The sequence below is a fragment of the Scomber japonicus genome, chromosome 23 (assembly GCF_027409825.1).
Source record: "Scomber japonicus isolate fScoJap1 chromosome 23, fScoJap1.pri, whole genome shotgun sequence".
Taxonomy (NCBI): domain Eukaryota; kingdom Metazoa; phylum Chordata; class Actinopteri; order Scombriformes; family Scombridae; genus Scomber; species Scomber japonicus.
In genome coordinates, this window is record NC_070600.1 from 18200589 (window position 1) to 18226352 (window position 25764).

Below are 25764 nucleotides of genomic sequence, written 5' to 3' on the forward strand. Positions count from 1 at the left end.
CCTACGAAACTGGATTCAATCTGTAGAGAAATTTCAATCTATTAACGACCTTTTGTACCGGAGGCGATGCACTGCAAGCTCTCGGGTTAAATATTCCTGAGATGAGGATGAGGATGAGGTAGTGGGAGTGATCCTAAATGCTATGCCTCCTGCTGTGGATCATGGCCACAATGTGGGTGAGGTCCAGACTCTTCATCATCACCTCCATGAATTCTTCATCACTGCGGGCACCAGCCACAAACTCCTCTAAGGAGAGCTCACCTGTTAGAGGAGACAAAAACAGTATTTAAAGCCAAAGTGAGATCAGCTTTGAGGTCTAACTTATGGAAAAAAGTGTTTTGTAAAAGTTTTATTGGTTTTTAGCCACTAACACTACATCTTCTTTCCATTTTTTGTGTCTTTCCTGACAGCAGTAGAGCTGATAAGTGTCTAAACACTGTCCACCTACGATAAATTCCCTCTTAAATCTAAGTCTCCACATGGTGCCAACTGACTTACCATCTCCATTTATATCAATCCTGTCAAACACACGGTTAGTGAAATCCTCCGCTGATGTTTCCTGGTTTTCATGCCCATTGATTGCACGGATGGCCTGAAGAAACAGAATAAGATTAGTATGCCACGTTGATGCCAGGAGTTACTTAGAGATGCGGTGTGGCAGGTGCGTGATAAACTGTACCTTTATGATGTTGAGAAGCTCGTGTCGGTCAATGCAGCCGTTTCCATCCACATCGTAAAGTTTGAAGTACCAGCGTAGCTTGTGCTCCATCTTTCCTCGCATCACCAGGCTGAGAGCGGCCACATACTCCATGAAGTCTATGTAGCCGTCCTGCAAAAAATAAAGAGAGAGTGTCAAACATCAACAAATCTTGATGCGTGACCGTGTACGCATTATGAAACATTCAAAAGTGGTAATCAGTCAGTCAGTGGCCCTCATCTCAACTCCAGAAGGCATCCGAGCAGAAATGAAGCGTGTCAAGACGGAGGATTATCTTCGGGGACTGTCTGTGTCTGAATACAGGCAACAATCGTAGCATCAAAGCGTTGTCTCCCAGATAATCTCACAGTTTAAATCATGCATAAAGATTACAGCGGCCCTTTTGTGAGCTGAGAGGGAGGACTAAAGATAGCTGTGCCGCTTCTCAGACAGACACATCCCACGATGACCCTGTCTCTTGCTCCGAGACACTTTTAATTAAACTGTGATCCGAGGGCCAAACTGTCACTGGGAGGTCACTGCACTGTTTGAGTGTCCCAGAATGATGCAGATGTTTTTTTAAAGCCACTGACTAGCACTAAAGAAAAAAACACTCAAAGGTCATGCAGCAGACCATCTCACTCTGTTACCTGTTTTAGTGCTGAAACAATGAGTCAGACTCGTGCTTCAGGCAAAAAGGTCCCAAATTAGTTGGTTCCCTCATTTAAATGTGACAACTTGATCTTAACTTAAAAACTATATCAAATAATTCAATGTAGTTTAGTTTCATCACTTTGGGTTGTGATAAGAATCTTCCACTGTTCTCTGACACTTAAATAATGAACAGATAAATAGTTTCCTCTTCAAACCTCTTCTCTACTTTGTTCCTAGTGATATATGTTTGATAAATAAATCTGAATTTGATCATAGAGGTGAAACAAGTAGTCAATTAATCATTTAGCTGAAAATTAATTGGCAACAATTTTGATAATTAATTTATTATGCAAAAGAAAATCTATGGTCTATCTGATCTATCTAACTTTTCCATTGTGAAAATGTTATGCCTTTATCTTTTTTATTTAATTATAAATGAAATATTTTGTCTTACAGTGTTGGTCAGACAAAACAGTCAATGTGAAGACTTTTTCAATGTTTTATTTTTTATTTTTTTTATTATTACTGGGCATTTTTCATTATTTTATAGACTAAAACCTATAACACAAACTTTCCAAATACATAATGTACTTTTGGTGGAAACTTTAATGATGTCCTAAGTGGATGATTCAGTTATTATTAGAGTATTAATCCCAATAGTATTAATAAAAGGATAAAGGGATTACATGGATAAAGGTTACAACAGCCACTTAACTCATCAGCACACAATAACATTGAGGCAGGTCAAAGAAACAAATACAATTTAAGGCTAATTTATACAAAAAATTAATTGACTCAAATATAAAAATAAATAGAATACATACAAATAGATTAGAGAGTAGAGATGTAACCGCAGTTATAATATATTTTTCTCTGAGTATGCACTGTTCAATGATATTAATATGCTATAATACACAGCATTAGTGTATGTTAGGTTAGAATTAAGTGTACATTCAATACATCAATAATTTACACAATCAATAATCTATAATATCTTTATTATATATCTGTAATTAATATACATTTAGCAGTATATACAGACAGTACTTGAAAGATTTTTAACAAATAAATCTGAAATATATTAAGTATTGTACCACATAGTGACTCATTTTCTAGGTAAAAAAACCCAAAGGTATCTGAAATGGATTATGTTTAAATTAGCAGGTAAAGATTATGATTAGTGACCCTGATACACCTTTAAAGGAAAAGAGCAAATTGTAATTTTTCTTTTTTTCCTGATACTTTTTAACATGACAAAAACTAACAATCCCACTATAATTAGAACACACTTGTCACCGTTAAAAAAGTTCCACTCTCTCATTTTGAGTATAACTTTGTGGTTTGAAATGATTCATCTTACCTTGTTCATATCAAAGGTGCGGAACATCTGCTCTATGTAGGCGTTGGCTTCAGGGTCCAACCCTCGCAGCCCGAAGAACTGCTTGAACTCGTGCTGGGTGAGCTGACCCGAGGGGCATTCGGTCATGAACTTCTTGTACCAGAGGTGCATTTCCACAGCCTGCAGGTCGTCCACGGTGCTTCCATTTGAGTTACCCATTTCTGTCAGATACCTGAGTTGAGCGTAGATTGATACCTGGAGTTTTTGCAGTTGCAGCCGGTGAGCAAACCTCAGCCCAATTGGTCTACTGTGAAGCGGAGGATATCCCTTTTCACAGTCACACAACAATGGGACTTAGGATGAGAGCAGCTGCTGGTGGCGGCCTTTTGTAGCTGTTGGGGTTTTGGGTTTGAGACAGTCCACACCCCTTGGTGTCCTCCTTTGGGGCTAATCACTGGCTGTAATCCAGGCGAACCTGCAGATAATCATCCTAATCACCCCATTAAAAGGGCAAGGTGGCTATTTAATCTCCATCCATGTCTACTCTGATATGTGCTGACAAACAATACAGCTTTCATCCCTCACGTGGAAGTGAAGTAGTCATACAGCTGAGCCGATACCACTTGCTCAGCATGTGTATTTAAGTATGAGTGATTCAGCTTTACTGCTCTTAGTGAAGACTAAGCTCTTGTTTATACGTTGATAAAAGACATAAACACACTGTACTGTAATTCCTCTACTCAATCCATTTCACACTTCATGTACATATTTGTTGCATTTCATAATTTAGTAGGAAAGATGACTTTAACAAGGGCCAAATTGTAGTCGCTATACGATCTGGTCAGAGCATCTCCAAAACAGCAGGTCTTGTGGGGTCTTCCCAGTATGAAGGGGTCAGTACCTCCCAAAAGTCTAAGGAAGGACAACCAGTGAATCTGTGACAGGGTCATGGGCACCCAAAGGTCACTGATGCACGTGGGAAACGAAGGCTAGCCCGCCTGGTCTTATCCCTCAGATAGGTCACACAGCTTGCCTCATATAGGACTGTGTAGATGCAGACTGGTCAGAGTCTCCATGCCGACCACTGTCCACTGCCAAAAGCACCTACAATAGGGACATGAGCGTCAAAACTGGATCATAAAGCAATGGAAGAGGGTGGCCTGGTCTGATGTATCACGTTTTCTTTTAGATAATTTTGACGGCCGGGTGGGTGTGCATCATTTACCTGGCAAAGAGATGGCACCAGGATGCATTATGGGAAGCTGGTAGAGGCAGTGTAATGCTTTGGGTAATATTCTGCTGGGAAACGTTGGATCCTGGCATTCATGTGGATGTTACTTTGACACATACCACCTACCTTAATACTTACAAACCAAATACACACCCATCACATTTGCCTACACAATATTAGGCAGGTGGATTTAATGTTTTGGCTGGTCAGTGTATAACTACCCACGACATGAGAGGTACCTTACTCAGGTAGCTGCTCAGCACATTGTCAACATGACGGGTAATGTCAATGAATTAGTGAAATCATTGGTGTCTACATTTGATACGAACCTCCATTGTGGTTTGCATTGTTTTCATTACTATCAAAGGAAACAACCATGACTTACTCTTAACATGCGTTTGAGACACAAATTTCCATCATGTATGTTTTTATCAAACCACACAAGAAACATCTTAGGAGAATTTTAACTGTCAAACAATGCATGCTGGAAAGTCTGTGAACACATCACAAGTCTTTACAAAAAACTGATTAAACTAACTAACTTAATAAACTTCCTAAACTTAACTTAAGTTCAGTGAACTCTCAGCAGTTGACTTCAAGTCAGGCACACTTAATTCCTAAATTATGATTTACAGTATCATCCTTTGTGGGGAAAAGTGGTGTCTATTTTATACTACTTGTCTGATTATTGTATTTATACATATATATATATATATATATATATATATATATATATATATATTGGTAATGAACATTGCATATTATTTTTGTTCTCTTGCAGTCTTGTGATACTCCTCACTGTACATCCTGTGGTGTGTATGTGATGAATAAAATATCCTTACAATACAGTTAAAGTGTGCCCCCCAGTACACTTTTTAGAGACAGTACAGTTCAGTGGATTAAAATGAATCTGCAACAATTTGGATAGTCGGTTAAATCATTAATGTCATTCCCTGGTTCAAGCTTCTCAAATGTCAATATTTGCTGGTTGTATTTGTCTACTGGGAGATCCTGTAGACTGCTGACTCACCTCCAGCTTTGAAAAATGATCACGGTCATTATACAAAATATTAGTTGATAATAAGACTAAAGGAAAGAAGAGAAGACAAACATGATTTGGCAGAGGACTTTATTTGGAAACCACCGTTTCAAGAAGGCCTGAGCCACAAATAACGGTAACTGAACAAGTATAACAGTTTGAGTAAATAAAAATAATATCAAAATACTGCTGAAAGCCATTTCATTGCAATGTCATTACCAGAAACAAGGAAGATAATCATATATTTAATTTCTTCTACATGCAGTGCTGTCTCACTTCCTTCACATAAGCTTTGTAATCTTATTTGAAAGCAGTAACGTTGTTTATAGCAGCTATAAGTGCTGTTAATAGTTAACAGGTGCATTCTTACAATGCACAAACAATAGACAAATAATACAGATACATATATCGTAGTGATAAAAGGTCATCTAAATATACTGAAAATGAAAATATACAGTATGTAGTAATAAAATAAGTTTAAAAAAAATAATTTCATTGGTTAATGCAGCTGTCGTTTACATTGACATTACAGAAAAACCACAGGAAGCAGTACCTCCACCAGGTGACTGGTGTAGCTGGTGTGGCGGCTCATTGTTCAGTTCAGACTAACACATAAAGTTTGGTCAGTGTCCACAAATAAAATAAAATATAGTGTTTGTATCAGACAGGCACAGATGTTAACAAATACAATTTAAAAAAATCAATTGGCTGTTAATGAAATAGTGGATTGTTCATGTAGTGCTTCATTAAAACCCGCATCCTACCCCTGCTATAGTGCAATAATGTAATTCTGAAAAGGCATACAGTATCTATGCTTCATATTGTCCTCCAGTTTGCATTGTTTACCCCCCTTGCCCACACATTCACATTAACAATCATATATCTGCAGGTATATGAGTGATAAATGCCATGAATGCAAGCAACCATGTTTTCCCGTTGTGTCTTACAAATAACCTGAAATATGTAGTGTAGTTTCCAACATTTTTGGAAGAGACAACAAAACTTGGTATATGAGCTCACATACAAATATAAACACCAAGTAATATGATGTCACAAATAGCTATGTTTTAAAAGCTTAAAAAAACAACAAAAAGCTAAAGACTACAGTAAGGCCTCGTTTTCCTTCTTCACCTTGCATCCTTTTCTCTTCACATTTATCTTTCAAAGGTTTCAGTCCAGTGTCAGTCTCTCTACTTTCAAGACCCTGTTGACAGCGAAAGTTATAAGTAGTCACTGTGGCTGCATGTCAGAGCTCGGGCAGATCTCCTTCGCCCCAACACTTTTCCTCCTCCCCCAGTGCAGATGTCTGTAGATGGAGTCAAACACTGACACCGTGTAGTGAGCAAACAGGCTGGTCCACTTCACTGCCTCCACAATCCACTGGACGGTGCGACCCACGAAGGCCACAAACACTGTGGTGTAATGGGCGAGTAGCATCAGACTCCTTCCCAGCTGCCTGCCACGGTTGATGATCAAGTTGACTCTTTGATCATGTCCTGCCATCTTTTGACTTCTGTGTGATTTCCAAGGTGCAGAAAAGTCAATTTTGTAGCTCAAGGGTGCATTTTTTCGTTTTTAAGACACATATGTCTTAAGCTGATGCTCCCTAAGTAGGTGTAGACGTCTGGAAATTTGCAGCCAGTCCCTTTTGCGTTGGTCCAATCAGCGCAGAGAAAGCTTTGTTTCCGGGAGTGTTTGGTGATGTGGCTCTGCTCTGAAATCCGTACGAGGAAATATAGCAAATAAAAACCAAGGAACATTTACCTGAGAAGCACTCGCACAGGTGAGTCAAATGCCCTTTTTTCTGTTTTTAAAGCTGCACCTCTCCCCAATACAAAGCTGTTAATGCGAGAAAGGAGAGTGTAAAGGAAGAGAGCGAGGCAGTTTTTCCCTTAAAGAAGCTGTATTTGCGAGCTAAAGTAGCTAACTTATTAAGTCAGCAGTAATACAAAACGCATATATTCATTGAGCATCCCCTTCAAGCCACCGTTTCTTAATCTTCAAACGAGTCTATTACATTTTAGTAAATGTCCAGTCCAGGCCGTGGAAAGTTTGCAGTCCGTTTATTCGTGTTAGCTTGCTATAATCTTTGCTGTTCACTAAAAGAGTGGCGCAGTCGCAGTGGAGTGTCCGGCGCGTTCGGGCAGACTCGGCTCTGTTTGGCTCTGTTCGGCTCTGTTCGGCATCACTCGGAGAACAACGGTTAGGGAGCATCATCCGGCGGTTTCGGGCAGACTCGACTCTGTTCGGCACCGCTCGGAGGTGTCCGGTTAGGGAGCGTCAGTCAATGCGTTGCTCTGGATTTGAGAGGAAAAGCGAAGATTTTTTTAGACAAAAGCGACCTGTTTTATCTGTCGTATCTGACTCCTGTCATATCACACACCCTAGGATCGTATGTTTTTTAATATGGGCATGTTTGTGTGAGATTTTGGTTTTTAAAAAGCTCCAAATTGACTGAAATCCAGTAAAGTGCTCTTGTAAGTGTCCATCTAATCATAATATTATACAATTTCTAGATAAAACACTGTTTTCTTAAGCACTTTACTCACCAGAGCACAGAGGGGTTAATAAATAATGTTGTTCATGAACAAAACAAGCCCTCAACTCAGTCAGTTGTCTTCATGCCATACTTCATATAATTCCTAGAAGATACTGTGGTTTTCTCCCATTTTCTTACGATGAGTTGTCCCACCTGTACAGTATCTCAGCAGATATCAGAGATTTCCACGGTTGAACTGAAGGAATCCATTTCGTCATTATAGCCTTTGTAGCCAACATTTTATACCTTCAAAGGATCCGGTAAACTTCCTCGTAGACATAACAGTGGATAACATTACAGCCTTGTCACCACACTTATTTCTTTACTTTATTATTGCACTCCCAAATACAATGTAATCTGGATGTAGGGGGATTTTAAACAGGCTATAATTTATTAAAATGTCTATAAACCTGTCAAAACTTCTCATCACCAAGTCCAGTATATGGAGTATGTAAATTTGAGCTTCATAAAATTGTGACTGGCATTTCTTTCTATTTACTAATCCATAAGAAATACTGAATTAACTAACTAAGTAATTGAGAACATTATAGTCAGATTAATTGAGAATTAAAATATTAGTTGCAGCTTTAGTATCTGACGATCTTTCTTAGCAGGAGGAGTTTTCAGGGAATTGTAGATTATTTTCATATTTCTGAGCAATTTAAGGACTTTTTTTCATGTTGGCCTAAAAAGTAGGAATCAAATCTAATTTCATATCAAATCAAATCTCAACTTTTAAGCCACCATGGATGAAAAGTCTTTATAGTGCCCTGAAAAATAGAATAAATCTACAATTTGATGAAACTGGGTAACTCATCTAACAAGGACGATGTTGAGGATATATGACTATGAGATTGTTTTGCCAGTTTCCATCAATGATTAACTTTAAACCTCAAATCTATAAAACCTTGTTTCACATACACTGGCACTGCCTGCAGAAACGTTGCACAACAAAAGTTAAATAAAAACATTTTGGACGTGTATATTCACACCTTTTTAGAGGACATGTCAACATCAGGCAGCACTTCAAGCTGTTCTTGGTGAACATGATGCAATACTGTGCATTATGAACACAACACATTTAACTGTAGGCTCTCGTTAGGAAAATATAAAGCAGAAAATGTATCTTTAGCAAACAGAATGGGAGTTGCAAAGGAATGATTTAATGTTTTTTTCACACTGAAGCCTCAAATTTATGAGTTTCTTTTCTCCCCTCACAGTGCCATCTTTATGTTTAGCCGTCTGGCCACAGTCCTCCAGGAGCTCTCTGGAGAGGAGGGCACAGATGGAGACTCACAGGTGAGCGAGAGAGCAGCACATAAATATCAACAAGGTTAAACCTGAATAACCCCAAATGAAGTAGGACTGTCAACCACAATCCATGCTTTTAAAATAAGTGTAGATCTGATGTCTGATAAAGTTAAAAATGTGTAAGTGTAGAAATCATTGCACAGTCACGGGTAGCAGGATGGTTGGAAATGTCTGCTTGTCTTCTATCTTTACAAAGAAATAAGACATAAGCTATTACAAGCATCTTAGCTGTACAGAAATATATGCAAGATGTGCACCAATGTAACTTAAAACATTATCTCATATATTCACTCCTCGTATTTGTTTTCCATGAACAGGGCATGCTGGTGCCTCAGCTACCTGCCGGAGAGGGCCAGGCTCCAGTGGAGTCTGAGGCACCCGAGGAGGCCTTGGAGAGGCTGGCCCACCTGGAACAACTGGTGGTCCAGCTGAAGGAGCTCATCAGAGACAAAGACACCCAGCTCGTTGAGAAGGACACTGAACTATCTAACAAAGATGCACAACTCAAGGTAAATAACGTGTGTGTAATTAACTATTACCCTATCTAATATTTTGTATGGTTGAGCACCATTCAGTAATATTTAATGCATTTTTTTGGATCCATATCCACAGAATGAAAAGGATGCAGCTGAGGCTCGCTTCACTAAACTCAAACTGCAGGCCAAAGCTAAGATGGCATCACTCAGCAAACAGATCAGTGAATTGAAAGGACAAGAAGGAGCAACAGTAAGTTTAAATCAGGCAAAATCTTTGGAGTTGTAACATTTTATTACCTCTCCTCTTTTAGCTCAATTTTATTTCCAATTGAACATATATTTCATATTTAAATGTCTTTTTATTCCAACATGTCTTGCTTTTATAGCCTGTCTCGACTCATTTGATGTTTTATGTAAAGTGCTTTGAGTTGCCTTGTTGTTGAAATGTGCTATACAAAGAAATTTGCCTTGTCTTGCCTCCACACTTTTACTACAAAGTCTTGTCTTCCACAGACAAAAATATGCCACCCTTGAACCACAAACCATCAATAAAGCTCAAGCACTTCATAATTTATCTGACTTGAACATCTGTTTTGTCTACATCAGAGCCCAGACAGCTCTTTCACAGGAGTGGGATCTGCAAGAGAGGACGAGCTCCAAGAACTTCAGAGCAAGCTGAGCGAGGAGGAGGGGAACAGCAGGGCGCTTAAAGAACGACTCCAGGTCACCGAACAGCTCCTTCAAGAGAAGGAATCTGCACACGCTGAACAGGTAATGTAGCTGTAATTACATGTAGTCCTTCTTTTTAACAATTTAAATGTCTTGAAAAAGTTGTCTGAATGTGTTATTGTGCTTGTTGTTATCAGCTGCGGATCCTACAGGCTGTGGTCTGTGAGAAGGATGTGCGCTTTCAGGAGCAAATCCAGAAACATGAAGAAGAGCTGCTGAGGGTCACGTCGCAATCTCAGAATGACGGCGAGCTTCAGCAGGTGCAAGATCCAGTAGTTCTTTACATTAATTGAACATCTAATTTGTGATTTTTTTCATTTATTGCCAACTGATTCAATCCCAAGTCCCTAGTAATCTCTTTTTTCCCCTGTTGCATCCTTTAATTGTATTCATCTTGTTTTTGTTGATAGTTTGAAACATCATGTAATATTGGACAATATTTGTTTTAACTCTCTAAATAATAGACATTAAATTATATTGTCCTGTAAAGCAATATAGGCAAGTCATTTTTATCTATATAGCCTAAAATACTTTCCCTCTGAGTACTTTAGAAACTATACAACATAAGACCTTTGATTCAGATGAGGATAAACTCAACAAAAGTACCTTTTAACAGGAAAAAGCAGAGAAACTTGCTCTAAAAATAGTCTACAGTATAAACTGAAACCAAACTCTTTTAAGAATAGTTCTCATAACTGGCAAAGAACTGGATTTGCCTCAGTTCATCCCAAGAGAATAAAACATAAAAATGTTGCAGTTAATCTAGTGGTAATGCAGATATTCAAAATTCAAGATAAACTTTATTGTCCCACAGTGCAGGAAATGTGTCTTGAGCTCTACACCCATGCTGCAGCCATTGAAAGACAACACTTCAATACACTAACATCAAGATTTAAAAAACATATCAATAAATTGATTACCATAACAGCAAGGATCTCAACTATACTAAAGTAGCAATAAATAATGTCCATGGTTCTAAAATAGCAAGGCTAACATATTAAACAAAATGTCAAATAACACACTACAACAACCAGAGCACATCCTGGTCCTGTTTGCCACTATTTAAAATTTTTATGGACAGTGAGATAAATTAATTTATAAATCTGTTTAATCTGCTACGAGTTGCTCTGAACCTCGTAGCAGGAGGCAGCAGCTGGCGCTCAGTAAATAGGACATGGGATGGGTCTGTTAAAATCCTGTTAGCTTTCCTTAATGTAGCCTCTTCGTAAATAGACTGCAGGTCATATGCAGTTTTACTCCTTTAATCTTCAATGCAGCCTGTATCACTTGCTCTAGTTTAGACCTTAACTGCACAGGTTATTTAGTCTCTTTGCTTCTCGTCTTTCCCAGACCCTGCATACAGCCCAGCGGCGGTGTGAAGAGCTCGAAGAGGCCTTGAACTCTCGGTCCCAGGTGCTGGAAATGCTGCAGCAAGAAGTCAGCAGTGCCGATCAGCAGAAACAGGTACACATCCTGTTGTACTAGATGCCATTTGTTCAGCTACTTGTAGTTTGTTGGTGAAGCGATTGTTCCGCATATTGCCAGATATTTACAGATGCTTAGTAGATTAAATACTGCTCCTGCCTGATGAAAAGAAAACTAAACAAATAGACACGCCTTACATCTTGATGGACGTCATTATTATGCATTGTTTGGCTCAGCCATACAACACACCCACTCATATCCTCCTTGTTTCTCCGTGTATGATTGTCTTCAGATCTTGACGGCTCAGTTCCGGCAGATGGAGCAAGAGTTGACCGAGGCCGTCAAGCAGCAAGAGGATGAGAGGCAGCAGTGGGCCGAACAGTCCAGCAGAACTGAAGCAGAACTCGCCTCTCTACGAACCAACCTGGAGGCCCTGGAAAGAGAAAGTACAGAGGCGGCAAGGCAGGAGAGTGAGCTGTCCTCCCTGAGAGAGGCAGAGCATGTTCGACTGGAGGCTCTGGAGAAGGAGAAGATGGAGGTTGTCAGGTTGGAGAGAGAACTGGCTTTGACGAAAGAGGCCGAGCTCGCAGCCGTCCAAGCGTGCCGTGATGCTTCAGAGAGAGACGGGGCGGAAATTGCTCGCCTTGAAGGAGAACTTGCATCTATGAGAGAGGCAGAGTCTGCAGCCAGCCAGGACACTGCGGAGAGGGAGAAGTCAGAAGTAAATAAACTAGAGAGAGAGCTGGATTCCCTCAGACAGGAGTACGAAGATTCACAGAAGAAGGGTGAGATGTTGAGTGAAGTTTGGAGACATCTACAATCTCTGGCTCTAGAAGATGTTCAACCATCAGAGGAAAGTCCAGTTCCAACAGATCTTTCTCTGTTCGTGGACACTGTGCAGTCCATTGAGACACAGCTGACAAGGCTGAAAGACGAACGTATAGAGAGTGAGGAACTTCGTGTCGAGCTTAGCCACACCATGGAAGCTCTTCAGGGTGAGAGCATTAATTTCACCTAAAATAAGCCTTTTTTTCATGGTCTCTTTTCTAACATTTTAATAACACTCTCGTCTCTACTTTTCAGAACAATTAGCCAGAAGAACCGCTGAAAATGAAGAGTCCATCACCAGGATAGAGCAGCTGGAGCAGCAAATTGAAACAGTTAGTACTTTTTAAACACTCAGGCAAATTTTGGGACTCATTAGCTGTTAAATACCAGATGTTAGCAGCTTATTTGACTTGAGATGTAAACTTCAAAAGGCAATCCTTAATAAGCTCTATGATACTCTGCTTTATCATTTCCGCAAAGCTTAAACATCAAAGTGTCTCAGTGCCTTTTGTAATGAGTTCTGTTTTGCAGTGTCTCTATTTATATGGTTAAACAAGGTGCAGGATATGGTGAGAAAGCTTTGGATAAGCTGAGTTATAAGTTCCTAATAGTGTGTCTACAAAACTTAGACAACTAGGTCATTTGCACTTTCATTAAAACACATACTTTGTACTTTCACCTTTTTATATTTATGAGATTAGTTTGATCCTTTACACCTAGTCCACCGTCGCGACTTGTGTCTGGGCAGGTGATTTCCATCAGTTCAGTATCAGACAGGGCGGAAGCAGGGTCACAGACGGGCGATGCTCTAACCCAGTGAAGAAGTGCGTCCTCTAATCCCCTCTGCACTGATCCACTGTTATGACTATCTGTCTGTATTAGCCGACCTTCACCTCACTCTACAGCCATACGTCCTGCTGATATAGATTTAAATTGTTGCAGCAATCACAGAAGTTGCATAGAGCTCTTAAAAACAGTTATATCACCAATTCTTTAACAGGTTTTAATTCTCTAGTAAATCACTTAATTTCTCTCCTGCCTATTATCAAAATGTAATATATGTTTTTGCCTCTCTCTTTTAGATGTCTGAAAGAGATGCAGCTGAACCACCAACACAGATTTCATCTGAAACTGACAAAGGTATAAAAGATTTGTTGGTTATATCTGCCACAATAAAATGTATGTATCATATCAGCTGTTCTGTACGAGGCATAGGTGTAGAAATAATGACAAAATATGTGCCATGTTTTGAATTGAATGTCATTACATAATTAGTTAGTAATACAATTAAAGAAAAAAAATGTCTTACTGAACACCTCAAAATCCATAGTGGTTTATCATATTTTTGTTTTTAATGTAATGTGTAAAAGTCTTGAACCTTACTATTGAAAAGTTAGAAATAACTTAATTCCTAGAATGTTTTCTGAATGACAAGTTGACCAGATTAAATTTGAACACTGATGTGATGTGATGACAGTAGCACACATTGAGATTGAATTTATCTTACACTGGGTGGACTCTTGCATATAAACTGTTGAAACTACTAGTAGTTATTTGAGGCCTTTTTGAATTTTTTTTTCTAATTTCACCTCTGCTGACCTCCACAGCACACATATTGGCACTGGAGCAGCAGCTGTTGGAAAAAGACAAAGAGCTGGTTGCCTTGCAAGAGTCTCTTCAACTGGCTGAAGAGCGCAGCTCCAGTAAGGCTGCATTGGGTGAAAATTATGATCAGAGTCCAGATCAATGTCAGGATGCCAGTACAGCCCCCCATGACACTTCTGCAACCCATCCTGACTCCCTGGATAATACACAAGAAGAGGAGACCACCTTAGTTGCTGAGGACACCTCTGTTATCTCCATTTCTGCTGATAATGAAAGTAGCCCGGAGCTTATTGGAGACCAGTCTGAATCACCAGAAGGATCCAAAGGGACTTCATCAGATGAGATGGTCGCCAGTAGTGATTCAGAGGTGGCTCACAGCAGCTGGACCCTCCTGGAAGCTGTGAATCAAGACGGAGGCCAGGAATGGCCGTCCATCCTGCAAGACTTTGGCCAGCTGCAGTTGCAGTCATGGGAGGCAACAAGCATGGAGCAGGAAACCTCCACAGTTCAGGCTGAGTCCTCATCTGTCATCATCCGAGAGACGGTCCAGGTTCACTTAACTCAGAGTGAATCCACCACGGATGTACCCTCTGGCCAGGTCTTTGCCCAAATCCTCGCCGAGGAACTCCAGAAGAGGTATAGTGAACTTTTGGCTGAGCTGCAGAAACTGAGAGAGCTCGCTGCAGAGTCACAGGAGAAAATCCAGAATCTGGAGGAAGAAACACAAACACTCGCTACTGCCAAGGAAGAGGTCGAGTCCCAAGCCAGTGATTTTGCAGAGGAGCTTAAGTTAGCCAAAGAGGAGTTGGACAAGCTTTCCCAGCAAAGTAGCTCTGTGGAGGAGAAGCATGGTGTTGAAATTCATCTTCTGCATGAACAGTTAGACATTTTGAACAGTGAAAGTAAAGCCAAGGAGCAGAAGATCCAGATTCTGCAGTCAGATTTAGAAATGGCCCAACAAGCTCTCTCTGAACAGGAAGGTCAGGCCCGGATGCTGAGTGCTCAGCTGGAAGACAGAGAGCTCCTCTCCTCTGAGCTTGAAAAGAAGCTTCAAGACATGGAGAGCAGCATGTTGGAGTACTCGCGGACATCAGATCTCAACAACGATTCTTTGTCACAGAAGGACTCTGAGATCTGTGAGCTGCAGCTTCGTCTCAGCCAGAAAGAGCAGGAGATGACGGAGCTCAATGACAGCATGTCCGCTAAACTCCTTCAAGCAGAGGACAACAAGTTTGTGGTGGACAGTGAAGTCAACAAACTAAAGGAGCAGATAGTAGAGCTGGAGAAAGTGAGAGACGAGAAACAGAAAGTAAGTGATAAAGACTCCGCCACTCCTGCAGAGGATGAACTTACTAGTTTACGAAAGGTCAAAGGGCAGCTAGAAACCCAGCTGACAAACGCAAAGAAGAAGTTGCAGGTGGCACTTGTGCAACGGAAAGAGCTTTTGAAGAAGGTTGCTGATTTTGAGGCAGAAGCAAAGACTCAGAAAGAAAAAGGTGACGCAGCAGAACCAGAAACTGAAAAGTCTCAAGGACAGGAGATTGAGGAAATGAAGGTTAAACTCGCGGAACTGGAGCAAGCTTTAAGATCCAAAGAAGAGACCGTTGAGACTCTTGAGCAGAAAATTATCCAACAGGCTCAAGCTCTTGCTGATACACTTGATCTGAATAAAAAGCTAAATGAAGAAGCTGAAAAATCTCATCAGCCTGACGTTTCTTTTGAAACAGCTGCGTTACAGTCTCAAGTGGCGTCTCTCGAGGCCGAGTGTGAAACCCTTCAGAGGAAAGTTGTGGAGGTGCAAGAATCTCGTAAAGAAACCATCCATAAAGCGAAAGAGAAAGATAGACACCATCGTGAACAGCTGAAGCAGCAGAAAGAAGATTACAGCGAACTTAAGGAGCGTTTTGAGTTGCAGAGCGGCGAGAGAGAAGTTCTTCTTACTAAATTGAGGGAATTCGAGGAAAAGGTGAGCACTGAGAAAGAAGACCTGCCTCACCATGAGACCGAGCAACCTGCTGAAAACTTGGAGAAGCCAGCAGCAAATGATTGGGTCCAGGAGGAATGGGTGGATTTTGCTACATCTGAGACTGATTCATCACAATCACAATCTAAAGATCAGATTCAGCATTCTGCAGAGCAATCTGAGGTTCCTCCACAAATGGAGGAGTCTTTGAAAGCTCTAACAGAGGAGATCCAGACTGTGCGGACGGCAAACACAGAGCTAGAAAAGCAGCTGCAGGAAACTCATGCCAGCCTGTCACTGAAGGAGGCTGAGTTACAGGAACTTGGCATAGAGCTCCAATCACTGAGAGAGAAGGAAACACAGATTGATGTACTCTCAGAGGAAATTAGTGATCTCAAAGAAAAGTATCGCCAAGCCGAATCTCATGCTGAAACCTTGAAGGCGGAGATGGAAGCTGCAGCCAAAGCAGCACCTGCGGATTCTGAAACCTCCATCACAACTCTTCAGGCTGAAGTTGAAGACTTCAAGCAGTTTCTGGACAATAAGAACCGTGAGATCATGGAGCTAAGCCAGCAGCTTAGCGAGCAGACCTCTCTCATACACTCCATGCAGGGTACAGTGTCTCAGAAGGATCAGCTGATATCATCTTTACAGGACGAGCTAAAGGCTGAGCAAGAGAAAATCCAGAAGTTAGAGGTTGAGGTTCCACAGAGGCAGGAGGAAGAAAAAGACAATGAGGCAAAGATCCAGCAGCTTCAACGAAAGCTTCAGGCAGCTCTGATCTCTCGCAAAGAGGTGCTCAAAGAAAACAAAACCCAGAAGGAGCAACTAGCTTCAAGTGAGAAGCTCATATCTGAGCTGCAGCAGAAGATGGAGTCAGCAGAAGATGAGCTGGAGAAGCTAAAAGCAGAAAAGGTTAAACTGATCGACGAGGTTGACCGGATGTTACTGGAGAACCAAAGCCTAGGGTCATCCTGCGAGAGCCTCAAACTGGCCATGGATGGGATACTGAGTGAGAAAGATGCCTGTACGAGAGAAGTAGACTTGGCAAAAGAAGAGGCTGCCAGGGTGTGCAGAGAATGGGAGGAAAAGGTTCAAGGCATGAAGGATGAATATGAGACTCTACTCAAGTCTTATGAAAATGTGAGCGATGAGGCGGAGCGCGTGAGACGAGTCCTGGAAGCTGCCAGGCAGGAGAGACAGGATTTAGCAGCCAAAATGAGGACAAACGAGGCAGCGAGGCAGGAAGCTGAAAGGCAGACGGAGGAGTCGCAGAAGGAGGTGGAGTCCGTGAAAGACAAAATGAGAAAGTTTGCTAAAACAAAGCAGCAAAAAATATTGGAATTAGAGGAAGAGAATGAGAGACTCAGAGAGATGCAAGAAAGGCCTTCGATGAAACGACAGGATTCATCTCACAAAGCTGAGCTCGGCAGACTTCGAGACGAACTGGGGAGTTTAAGAGATGAGTTGGATGCTACAGTAGCAGAAAGAGACTCTTTGGGGCAACAGATTGAACAGCTGAAGGAAGAACTTGCCAAAACAGCAGAGAAAGACATTGATGAAGTTCAGGCTGCTACGCTGAACTCTGCAGCTGTTGTAGAAGAAGTTGTCACTGTCCAGCAGTCAGACACGACCAAAACAGAGCTTGTTGAAAGTCAATATGATGACAAAGAAAAACCCCTCACCTCAGAAGAGACTCCAGATGACCAAATAAGTGCAGTATCTGTACCAGAAACACATTTGCAACCTACTGTGGAAAGAGAAGAAGCAGATGTGACTGAAAGTGCTCAATTTGTATTAGATGATAAAATGAGGGAGATGGAGGCCACTGTTAACGCAGAGAGGGAGCTGTGGCAGGAACGAGAGGCTGAGCTAAAGACTGAACTGTCCTCTCTTGAGCAAAATCTAGAGGAAAGTAAGGAGAAGGTGAGCATGATGGCCTCTCTGGAGAAGTGCCTGCAAGAGAGCAAAGAGAGAGAAAAGTGCCTGATTGAAGAGGCTTCAAAGAGGGAAGCCCAGGTCAAAGAACTCCTGAAAAGCCTTGAAACTGAGAAAGATAACTTGGAGGAGCGTCTGATGAACCAGTTGGCCCAACTCAACGGGAGCATCGCTGGCTACCAGCAAGAGGCAGCAGACACCAGGGAGCACCTGGCTGAACTTCAGCGGGAGGTGGAAAGGTTGGAGAGGGAGCGAGCCGAACTTGAAGCCCAGGCTCAGAGCGAGGGCGACCGAGCGGCCAGGCTGGAAGAGGACATGAGACAAGCCCAGAGAGAGAGAGCCGAGGCTGAAGCAGAATCCGGCAAGCAGAGGGAGCTGGAACAACAACTGAGGTCTGCTCAGAGGGTCAAAGAAGGAAGCCAGAGCAGAGCGCGTCAGCTGGAGGAACTGTTGAGAGAAAAGCAGCTAGAGGTCCGTCAGTTACAGAGGGACTCCATCCAGTACCAAGAGAGGATCAGTGAGCTGGGTAGGGAGGCAAAGGCGCTGCAGCTAGGCCACGACGAGATCCACACGAAGCTAGAACAGTCTCAACTGGAGACGTCCAAAACGCTTGAGGACCTGAGAAGGACTGAGGCAGAGTTGGCAAGTAGCAAATCCCACTTAGACGAAACCCAGAAACAGTTAAATGAGGTTTTAGTCGAGAAAACAACTTTAGAACAGGACAGCCAGAAGAAAGAAGCTTTAATCAAAGCAGAGGCAGAGCAAACCCTGGACTCTGTGAGATTCAGGCTCGGGGGTGAACTAAAGGAGATAGAGCTGAGACTGGAAGATGCAGACAGAGAAAGAGAAAAGGAAGAGGAGGCCACGCTGGAGGCCAGAGAGATCGCAAAAGGAGCCGAGAGACGAGCTCAGGAAATGCAGGCCCGTCTGGATGAGTCTCTTGCCAGGTTAGCCGCCTTCTCGCGCTGCATGTCCTCACTGCAAGACGACCGGGACAGAGTTTTAGACGAGGCTCGGCAGTGGGAGACTCGCTTTAATGATGCTCTGCAGGGTAAGGAGGCTGAAGTTCGGGAGGCTGAAACACGAGCCAAGGAGCTGGCAGAGCAACTTCAGAAAGAATCTGCACTGAAAGAAGAGCTTCAGCTCTCAGTTGACAGGTAAAATTATTTTGATATCTTTCTTAAATGCTTGTTCAGTACAAAACTTAAAAATGTGATCTGATGAGGACAATTTTTCTTCCAGATTAGAGAAAACCGACAAAGATTGGCAGCTGAAAGTAGCAGAAGATGAGAAGAACGTTCTACAGAGCCGCGCCGCCCTTGAAGAGGAGAGGAGCAAGTTACAGCAAACCACAGCTGAGTTGCAGTCTGCACAAAATGAAGCCCAAGTCCTAAAAACTGAGCTGGAGAGTCTGCATCAGAGGATCCGGGCTCTGGAGGAGGCTGTAGGCGTGCTGCAGGAAGAAGTCGACCAGGCCAGGACTGCGCTGAAGGAGAGGGAGGTAGAAGAGAGGCGGCTGTGTCTGAACGTGGAGCAACTAGAGACAGACCTGCGCTCCTCCAAGGCCTTGACCGAGAGCCTGCAGACGGAGTTAAATGAGAAGGAGAGGAGGGAAGTGGAACTTCTGGGGGAGAAGGAGCAAGCTGTTACTCAGGTAATAACATTATCACTTAGCTACAGTACATACTTTATACTTTTATACCCTTTTAGTAATGTTGGTAATCAACTAGAAGATTATTTACAAATTCCTCATGATTTCACCTCACAGGCTGCAGAGGAGGCTCGGAAGGAGGCGGACAGCAGGGCACAAGAAGCCGAAAAGGAGCTGGAGCAGAGGAGAGGGGAACTGCGGGATCTGGAGGAAAAACTACGAAAGGCAGAGGAAGAGAGCAACAACAGAAAAGCCAGGCTGGACTCTTTCATGAAGGCTATGGGCTCTTTGCAGGACGACAGAGACAGAGTCCTCAACACGTACAAGCAGCTGGAGGAGAAACACCTGCAGGTATTGTATAAAAATCCTTTCACATTAACATTAACAACATTGACATATGTTGCGCTTGTTTTCGGTGCCTAATATAACACCTGCATTGTGCATCAGGTAATGATGGAGAAAGATGGTCTGATCCAAGAGGCAGCAGGAGAGAACAACAGCCTGAAAGAAGAGCTGCGCTCTCTGCTGGTCCAGAGAGACGACCTGTATGCTGAAAAGGCCAAACTGTCCGCTCAGCTTCACGGCTACCGTGAAGAACTTAATCAAGTTCTTAGCATGAAGGACTCCCAACACAAACAGCTTTTGGCAGCCCAGCGAGAACGGATCGCCTCTTTGGAAAGGGAGCGTGAGGAGCTAGAAAGTCAGTTAAAGAGCATGAGCCGAGCCAGAGAGACGGAAGTAGAAGCAGGTAAAGTGGAGAGGGAGATTCTTAACCAGGCTGCTGACAGTAGGACAGTATCACAGGTGAAAGATGCTCCTGGTGCAGAGGTTGAGAAGCTGAGAGAGCAGCTGCAGGCAGCTAGAGAACAAGTGGAGGCTTTGGAAGAGCGTCTACAAACGGAGAGGCAAGAGCAGGATAGCAGGAGCAAAGAACTAGCTGAACTGCGATGGGAGGGAGGCGTGATGAGGACAGAGTCGGAGAGCGCTCAGGAGAGGGTGGCAGAGCTGGCCAGTGATCTGCTGGCTGTCGAACAGAAGCTGCTGGAGGAGAAAGAGGTGACGGCACGGCTGACAGCAGAGAACCAGTCCTTTGCTAAATCCATGGCCTCCCTCCAGGATAGCAGAGATCAGGCAGAAAACAAGGCCCAGGAACTGAGCCTGAGGCTGGAAGAGATGAGCAAGGCAGGAGGCCATGCAGCACACAGCAGCCCCGCAGGCTCCACTGGAGAAGTGTGGGGCTTGAAGAATGCACTACAAGCCCTGCAGAACGACAGGGAGAGACTGGTGAGTAGATGTCTAACCACAAATGTCAATATTTTAGTGATTAAAAATCTACTGGTGAATATATTAATAATTACGTGTTTAGGTGAGTTATGCAGTGTGTAAATCTTCTGCTCTGTCGATGTGTAGCTGGAGCAGCTTCAAACACAGACGTCTGAGCTCAAGAAACAGAAGTCAGAGCTGGCTCGTCTGGGAGCGGGAGAGCTGATTAAAGTCAGCCAGGAGCTGTTTGATGAAAAGAAAAGGAATGAAGACATGCTGCGTGTTGTAGCACAGCTAGAGAATGTTGTGGAAATGGGCAAACAGGAAATCGAGACCCTCAGGTGAGCCACAGTACTGATATTTTGTCCTTAAAATCACTGTTTTTTAGCACAAAGAGCCTTAGATTTATTGTGAATATGTGTGGTATTTCTATTTGTTTAGACTGGAGCGAATTGACTGGATGGCTCAAGCCGAGCAGCTGAAGCAGCAGACCCTCACCACACTCTCAGAGCGGGACCAACAACTGCGACAGCTTACTGCCATGCTGGAGGACGCCCGCACTCATAAGCCCAAACTTCAACAGGAACGCTATCAGAGAGAAGTAAGGGTCTGAACATGTGCTTGTACACTGGACTGTTAGAGAAACAAATATATTCTGTGTTTCAACATCGTATTGATTACTGGGAATAAACTGTTGTGACTAAGATAGTTTTAGAAATGTTTCTGTCTGATCCAAATCAGTTTAATGTCTTTATTGGCTTACAAATGGCATAATCCAAACTGCAAGAACTAATGTAAAAAAAAAACAACAACAAAGGTTCAGTTTCATTTCAGGATGTTGGATTTAATATATATATATATGATATTCACACTGTAATTTTCCTCCCACAGGGCACAGAGGAAGTGGACAGTGCTCCTGGAGCCCCACAGGAGAGAATTAACCTGCTGGACAGCCACGCCTACGTTGCTGAGGTCAAAGAGCTGCAGCGAAGGTATTTTATGGATCAAACCTTTCTAAAGATGAGAAACAGACACAACACGCAGATATTCACTGATTTTATATTTTAAATCTTCTCAACATCAGACTGGATGAAGAGACACAGCAGAGGATAGCAGCTGAGGAGCAGCTGATGGCTACGCAAGATCAACTTGAACGGTATGAAATGTGCTACAAGATCAGAGAAAAAACTTTATTGATACCACACAGAGTAATTTAAAGTCCCTCTCCACTTTTTTTCCACTTTTTAACTTCACTTGTAGATTTGAATGCTGTATATGCAGAGATTTCATAATCCTCTGCAGAAAAGGGAAAGTTTCTCTGTGCTCACTTTAAGTATTTGGTGATATCACAACTAGTGCAGAATCCCATCATAGTCTTAATACACAGCTTCAAAAGTGTGATGTGGCGACATCTTGTGTCCAGTAGTTAAACTTTTATAGCAAAAAAATATTTGCATGTTTATAGACGGTGGGTTTTTCAATGAGGGAAAGGAGTAGATCTAGTTTTAAGAATTTTTAACAAGACAATTACGGCACTGAAAATTGGTCACACAATTATTAATTATTACACAAAACAGATTATATTTATGTCTTTAAACATGTCTCAAGTACAAAAACAGATAGTATGGGTGGGAATATGAGAATCTACTACATACAACAAGCAGCATCAAAAGTGAAACCAGAGATACTGTAGACACCTGATAAAATATGTGGTAAACCATATAAGATAATTTAGTGGTGACCAGTTAGTGCAGTGTATTTATAGGAATACTTATCTGTCTTTCTTGCTGAGAGTTAAATAAGATGTCAGATTTACTGTACAGACATTAACGTTACAGCCAACAGCTTATCATAAAGGCTGGAAATAGGAGGAAACAGTCAGAGGTTGACAAAATCCCAACTAGCAGCACATATAAAGCTCAGAAATTAACATCTTTGTCTAAACTGCACAAAAACTATACTGTAAAATTGACAGTCTATTGTGATTTAACGGGAAGTATTTTGGGGAGGGGTACAGTCCTGAAGTCTCAGCTGGTTGCCTGGCAACCTCATAATGACGAGACTCCTGGAAGTCACTGCACCCTGCCAAGAAATGGTTTCTATTTAATGAACAGTATGACAGCCGTATCAATCTTCTCATATAACTCTCAGCAAGAAAGCTACTAAGTGCATTTACCAAAATGAGGAACTATTCCTTTAATGTTATAAAGTATAGATCAGCTTTAGTTCAGTGTCTTTTTGCATGCAATACAGTCGATACTGTGGAAAAGAAAAGTGTTGGCATACTGTTGTGTTTATCTGAATCTCATAGTTCATCTAGTCCCCTTTTTGTAGCTCGTTTTAAATGTGTTCAATCAACAAAGAATGACAGCAAACATCTGTTGTTGTTATTATTAGTCACAGCCAGGCTAAATGGCACTCTGCACAAGAAGGGGATCACTCAGAGACCGCTGTTTTCATCGAGCCGCCGGAAGGAGCTGTCACTCGAGTAAGGCTCCTCCTAATGATCTGCACCGCCTCATTTACCATCTTAATCACCGTGGAAATAAAGACATACGAGCCAAATGTTTCCTGTAACCTTGTGTTTTTCTGCTCCCTCCAGCAGACTCGAAGAGGCGGCCCCGGTTTGATGCGGATGCTCCGAGTGGCCTTCTGCTCCCGCCAGCGCACCCCTCTGCTGTTCAGCCTCTATCTGCTCACTGTGCACGTCCTGCTGCTGCTGTGCCTGGGCGGATACCTCTGAAACCAGCTCCCCTTTAACAATCCCCGACAAGATTAGAAGAGAGGGAGAAAGGGACAAAAGGAAGGGAAAGAAAATGGAAATGTGACACAGACCTAACCCAAGCCAACATAATGTTTGATATTGTTACGTGTAATAAATTAGGAAAAAAAGGGGGAATGAGAAACGCTCTACACGCAAACACTGCACTTTACCAGGACTTCAACTTTTAGCCAAAGTATATAGATTTATATAGGGAGGTGTTGTCATTGATTTTTAACCATTTTGATCTTTTAATGGCTTTCAGGTGTGTATGGCAGGTTTTTCAAAACCCCAAACAAAGAGGACATAAAAGGGATTAATTATCCTTTGCTTAAAAATCTTTAGGAGTAAATCAAGTATTTTGGCAGATGGTGTTCTTCATGTGCCTTTAGATTTGGATATAAAAGGGTCACTTAACACTAAAGCAAAAGTTTGACATCTTGGGGAAACCACTGTCTTGTCTGCCTTGTTAGATTTAAGGCTACAGCTTAAAGGGGACCTCTTATGCTTTTTCCTTATATTCAGACTGGACTAGCTTTGTCTTCAAAGTGACAAAATCCACCCACCAGCACCTCTGAAGCTCACCAATTAACATGTAATATATTGTTTGATTCATCCCTACATAAGCCTTGTATTTAATGGTCAGATGTGTGAGTGGTATCTTTCTCTTTGTCTAATTATCCAACCAGAAAGTAAGTTTAATATATTTCCCCAACATGTCAAACTTGTTCCATTCAGCTGGCTTGAGGTTCAGGATGTGCTGTGATAGTCCAGTCTCTTCCTCTTCTGCTCGTTTTATGCACAAAAAAAAAATGGAGCACAGTGCAATTTCTGTTCCTACACATTCCTATCATGTGAGTTTTTTTCTTTTCTCTAACTGTCCCCTTATATAAGTCACATTTTAAAAAAACAACAAAAAAAGAGAGAGAGAAATATTATATTGATATTTATACTTGTATGTCACGTATGTCGGCTGGATGTGGGTTTTTCCTCTTACATACCCAATAAGACCCCCCCCTTCCTGACCCGTCCACATTTATTTCTGTTGCACAGATGTAGAGTTTACGGTTTGCCCTTTAGTTTTTAAGGCAGATGAAGTTGCCATTCAGGTGCAATGTTAACCACAGTGTGGATTCATTCCAGAGGAGAAAGACTGCTGTGTTTTTTCCCAATAATATCCATCCCATTATAGACTACTGTGATGTAGCATAATTTATTATTATAAGTTGAAACTGTTAAATCGTTCACTACTTACTGTAAATCTATATTGCCATTGTCTTCTTCCTTCTTCCTTTCTTTCTATCTTTCTATCGCTCACTGTGGGTAGATGGATTACTGTACGCGTCTTCTTTAAACGTCCATGTTTTTCCTTCACATCACATCACATCTCACACACACACACACACTGAAATAATCTGAAATTGAACTGTAAATAACTGTTTAAAAGGGCTGTAATTAAAGTGTTGGGGGTTTAGATCAGGGAATGATCTCCTCAAATATTATTGGCTCGTTCATGTGGCTGTAGGAAAAAAAACTAAATATTGGGATTTTTTTTCCTCATTGTTGCCGTCCTGTTCAAAATTGACATATAGGAGATACATTTTATGAGAAAATCTGCATATTTTTCAGCTTTTAGATTATGCATTTTTCAGATAATCCAGATAATGTTGTAAGGATTTATTGAGTTTGAGAAGTAGAGGTGTCTCATGCTTTGAGGATCAATTAATCCTTCATTTAATTTATTTTACACTAAAGTTAAAATAACCTAAATTGGAGATACATGGATGTTGTATGAGGACTTTTCTTAACTGTTTTCTGCAGCTCAGTTCATTTTGATTTCCATAAGCAGAGTCTGAAATGTAAAGCTCAGGTTCAGACCAAACAAGTGGAAGTCATGACATACTGTGAAGTCTTCAAAATGAAATTCAAAACTTAATTACTGGTTTTAAATGGGTAATAATGCATCGCTTTATGGAAAGATAAAAAACACTTAAATCACACACCACATTCAAAAACCTTTTATGTTAATTTCATGTGGAGGTGAAATCTTGGTCTTGATCTTACTTTCCTGTAAAAGTTGTAAGTAGCCTGTTCACACGGGGACTTTGGTTTACTTAAGAAAACGGTTTTTGAAACAATTATAGATCACAACACGGAGGAAAGAATAAACATGTTCAGTAAACAAGGTGTGTCTGTCTGTCTGTCTATTAGTGAACATGGGGGGGGGGGGGATAATACAGATTTAGTTGCTAAATTAAGTTATAATTGATTCAAAAATAAGTTTTTCTATTTTTTAGTGCAATGTATGATCTTGA

At 41.7% G+C, this 25764-nt stretch overlaps 2 protein-coding genes across 3 annotated transcripts; one reads left to right on the forward strand and one right to left on the reverse strand.

Annotated features, from left to right (window-relative positions):
* Positions 1 to 133: 133 nt before the first annotated feature.
* Positions 134 to 2909, reverse strand: guca1a (guanylate cyclase activator 1A). The gene is made up of 4 exons (XM_053344186.1): positions 2712 to 2909; positions 680 to 829; positions 499 to 592; positions 134 to 261 (listed from the first exon to the last, which is right to left on the reverse strand). The coding sequence occupies exons 1-4, from the start codon at positions 2907 to 2909 to the stop codon at positions 134 to 136; spliced, it is 570 nt and encodes a 189-aa protein (XP_053200161.1).
* A 2142-nt stretch (positions 2910 to 5051) lies between these two features.
* On the forward strand, positions 5052 to 25634 carry golgb1 (golgin B1). Of its 2 annotated transcripts, none has more exons than XM_053344161.1 (20): positions 5052 to 6743; positions 8720 to 8798; positions 9128 to 9319; positions 9423 to 9536; positions 9893 to 10057; positions 10153 to 10275; positions 11366 to 11479; positions 11733 to 12435; positions 12524 to 12600; positions 13351 to 13408; positions 13876 to 18931; positions 19017 to 19428; positions 19543 to 19776; positions 19873 to 20709; positions 20836 to 21029; positions 21130 to 21295; positions 21580 to 21680; positions 21773 to 21844; positions 23086 to 23176; positions 23291 to 25634. In XM_053344161.1, exons 2-20 carry the CDS (start codon positions 8730 to 8732, stop codon positions 23429 to 23431), a joined length of 8919 nt encoding a protein of 2972 aa, XP_053200136.1. In that variant the 5' UTR covers positions 5052 to 6743; positions 8720 to 8729; the 3' UTR covers positions 23432 to 25634. The 2 variants fall into 2 exon arrangements, with proteins under 2 accessions (XP_053200136.1, XP_053200137.1); XM_053344162.1 differs by having other exon boundaries at positions 21130 to 21289; positions 23294 to 25634.
* Positions 25635 to 25764: the final 130 nt, after the last annotated feature.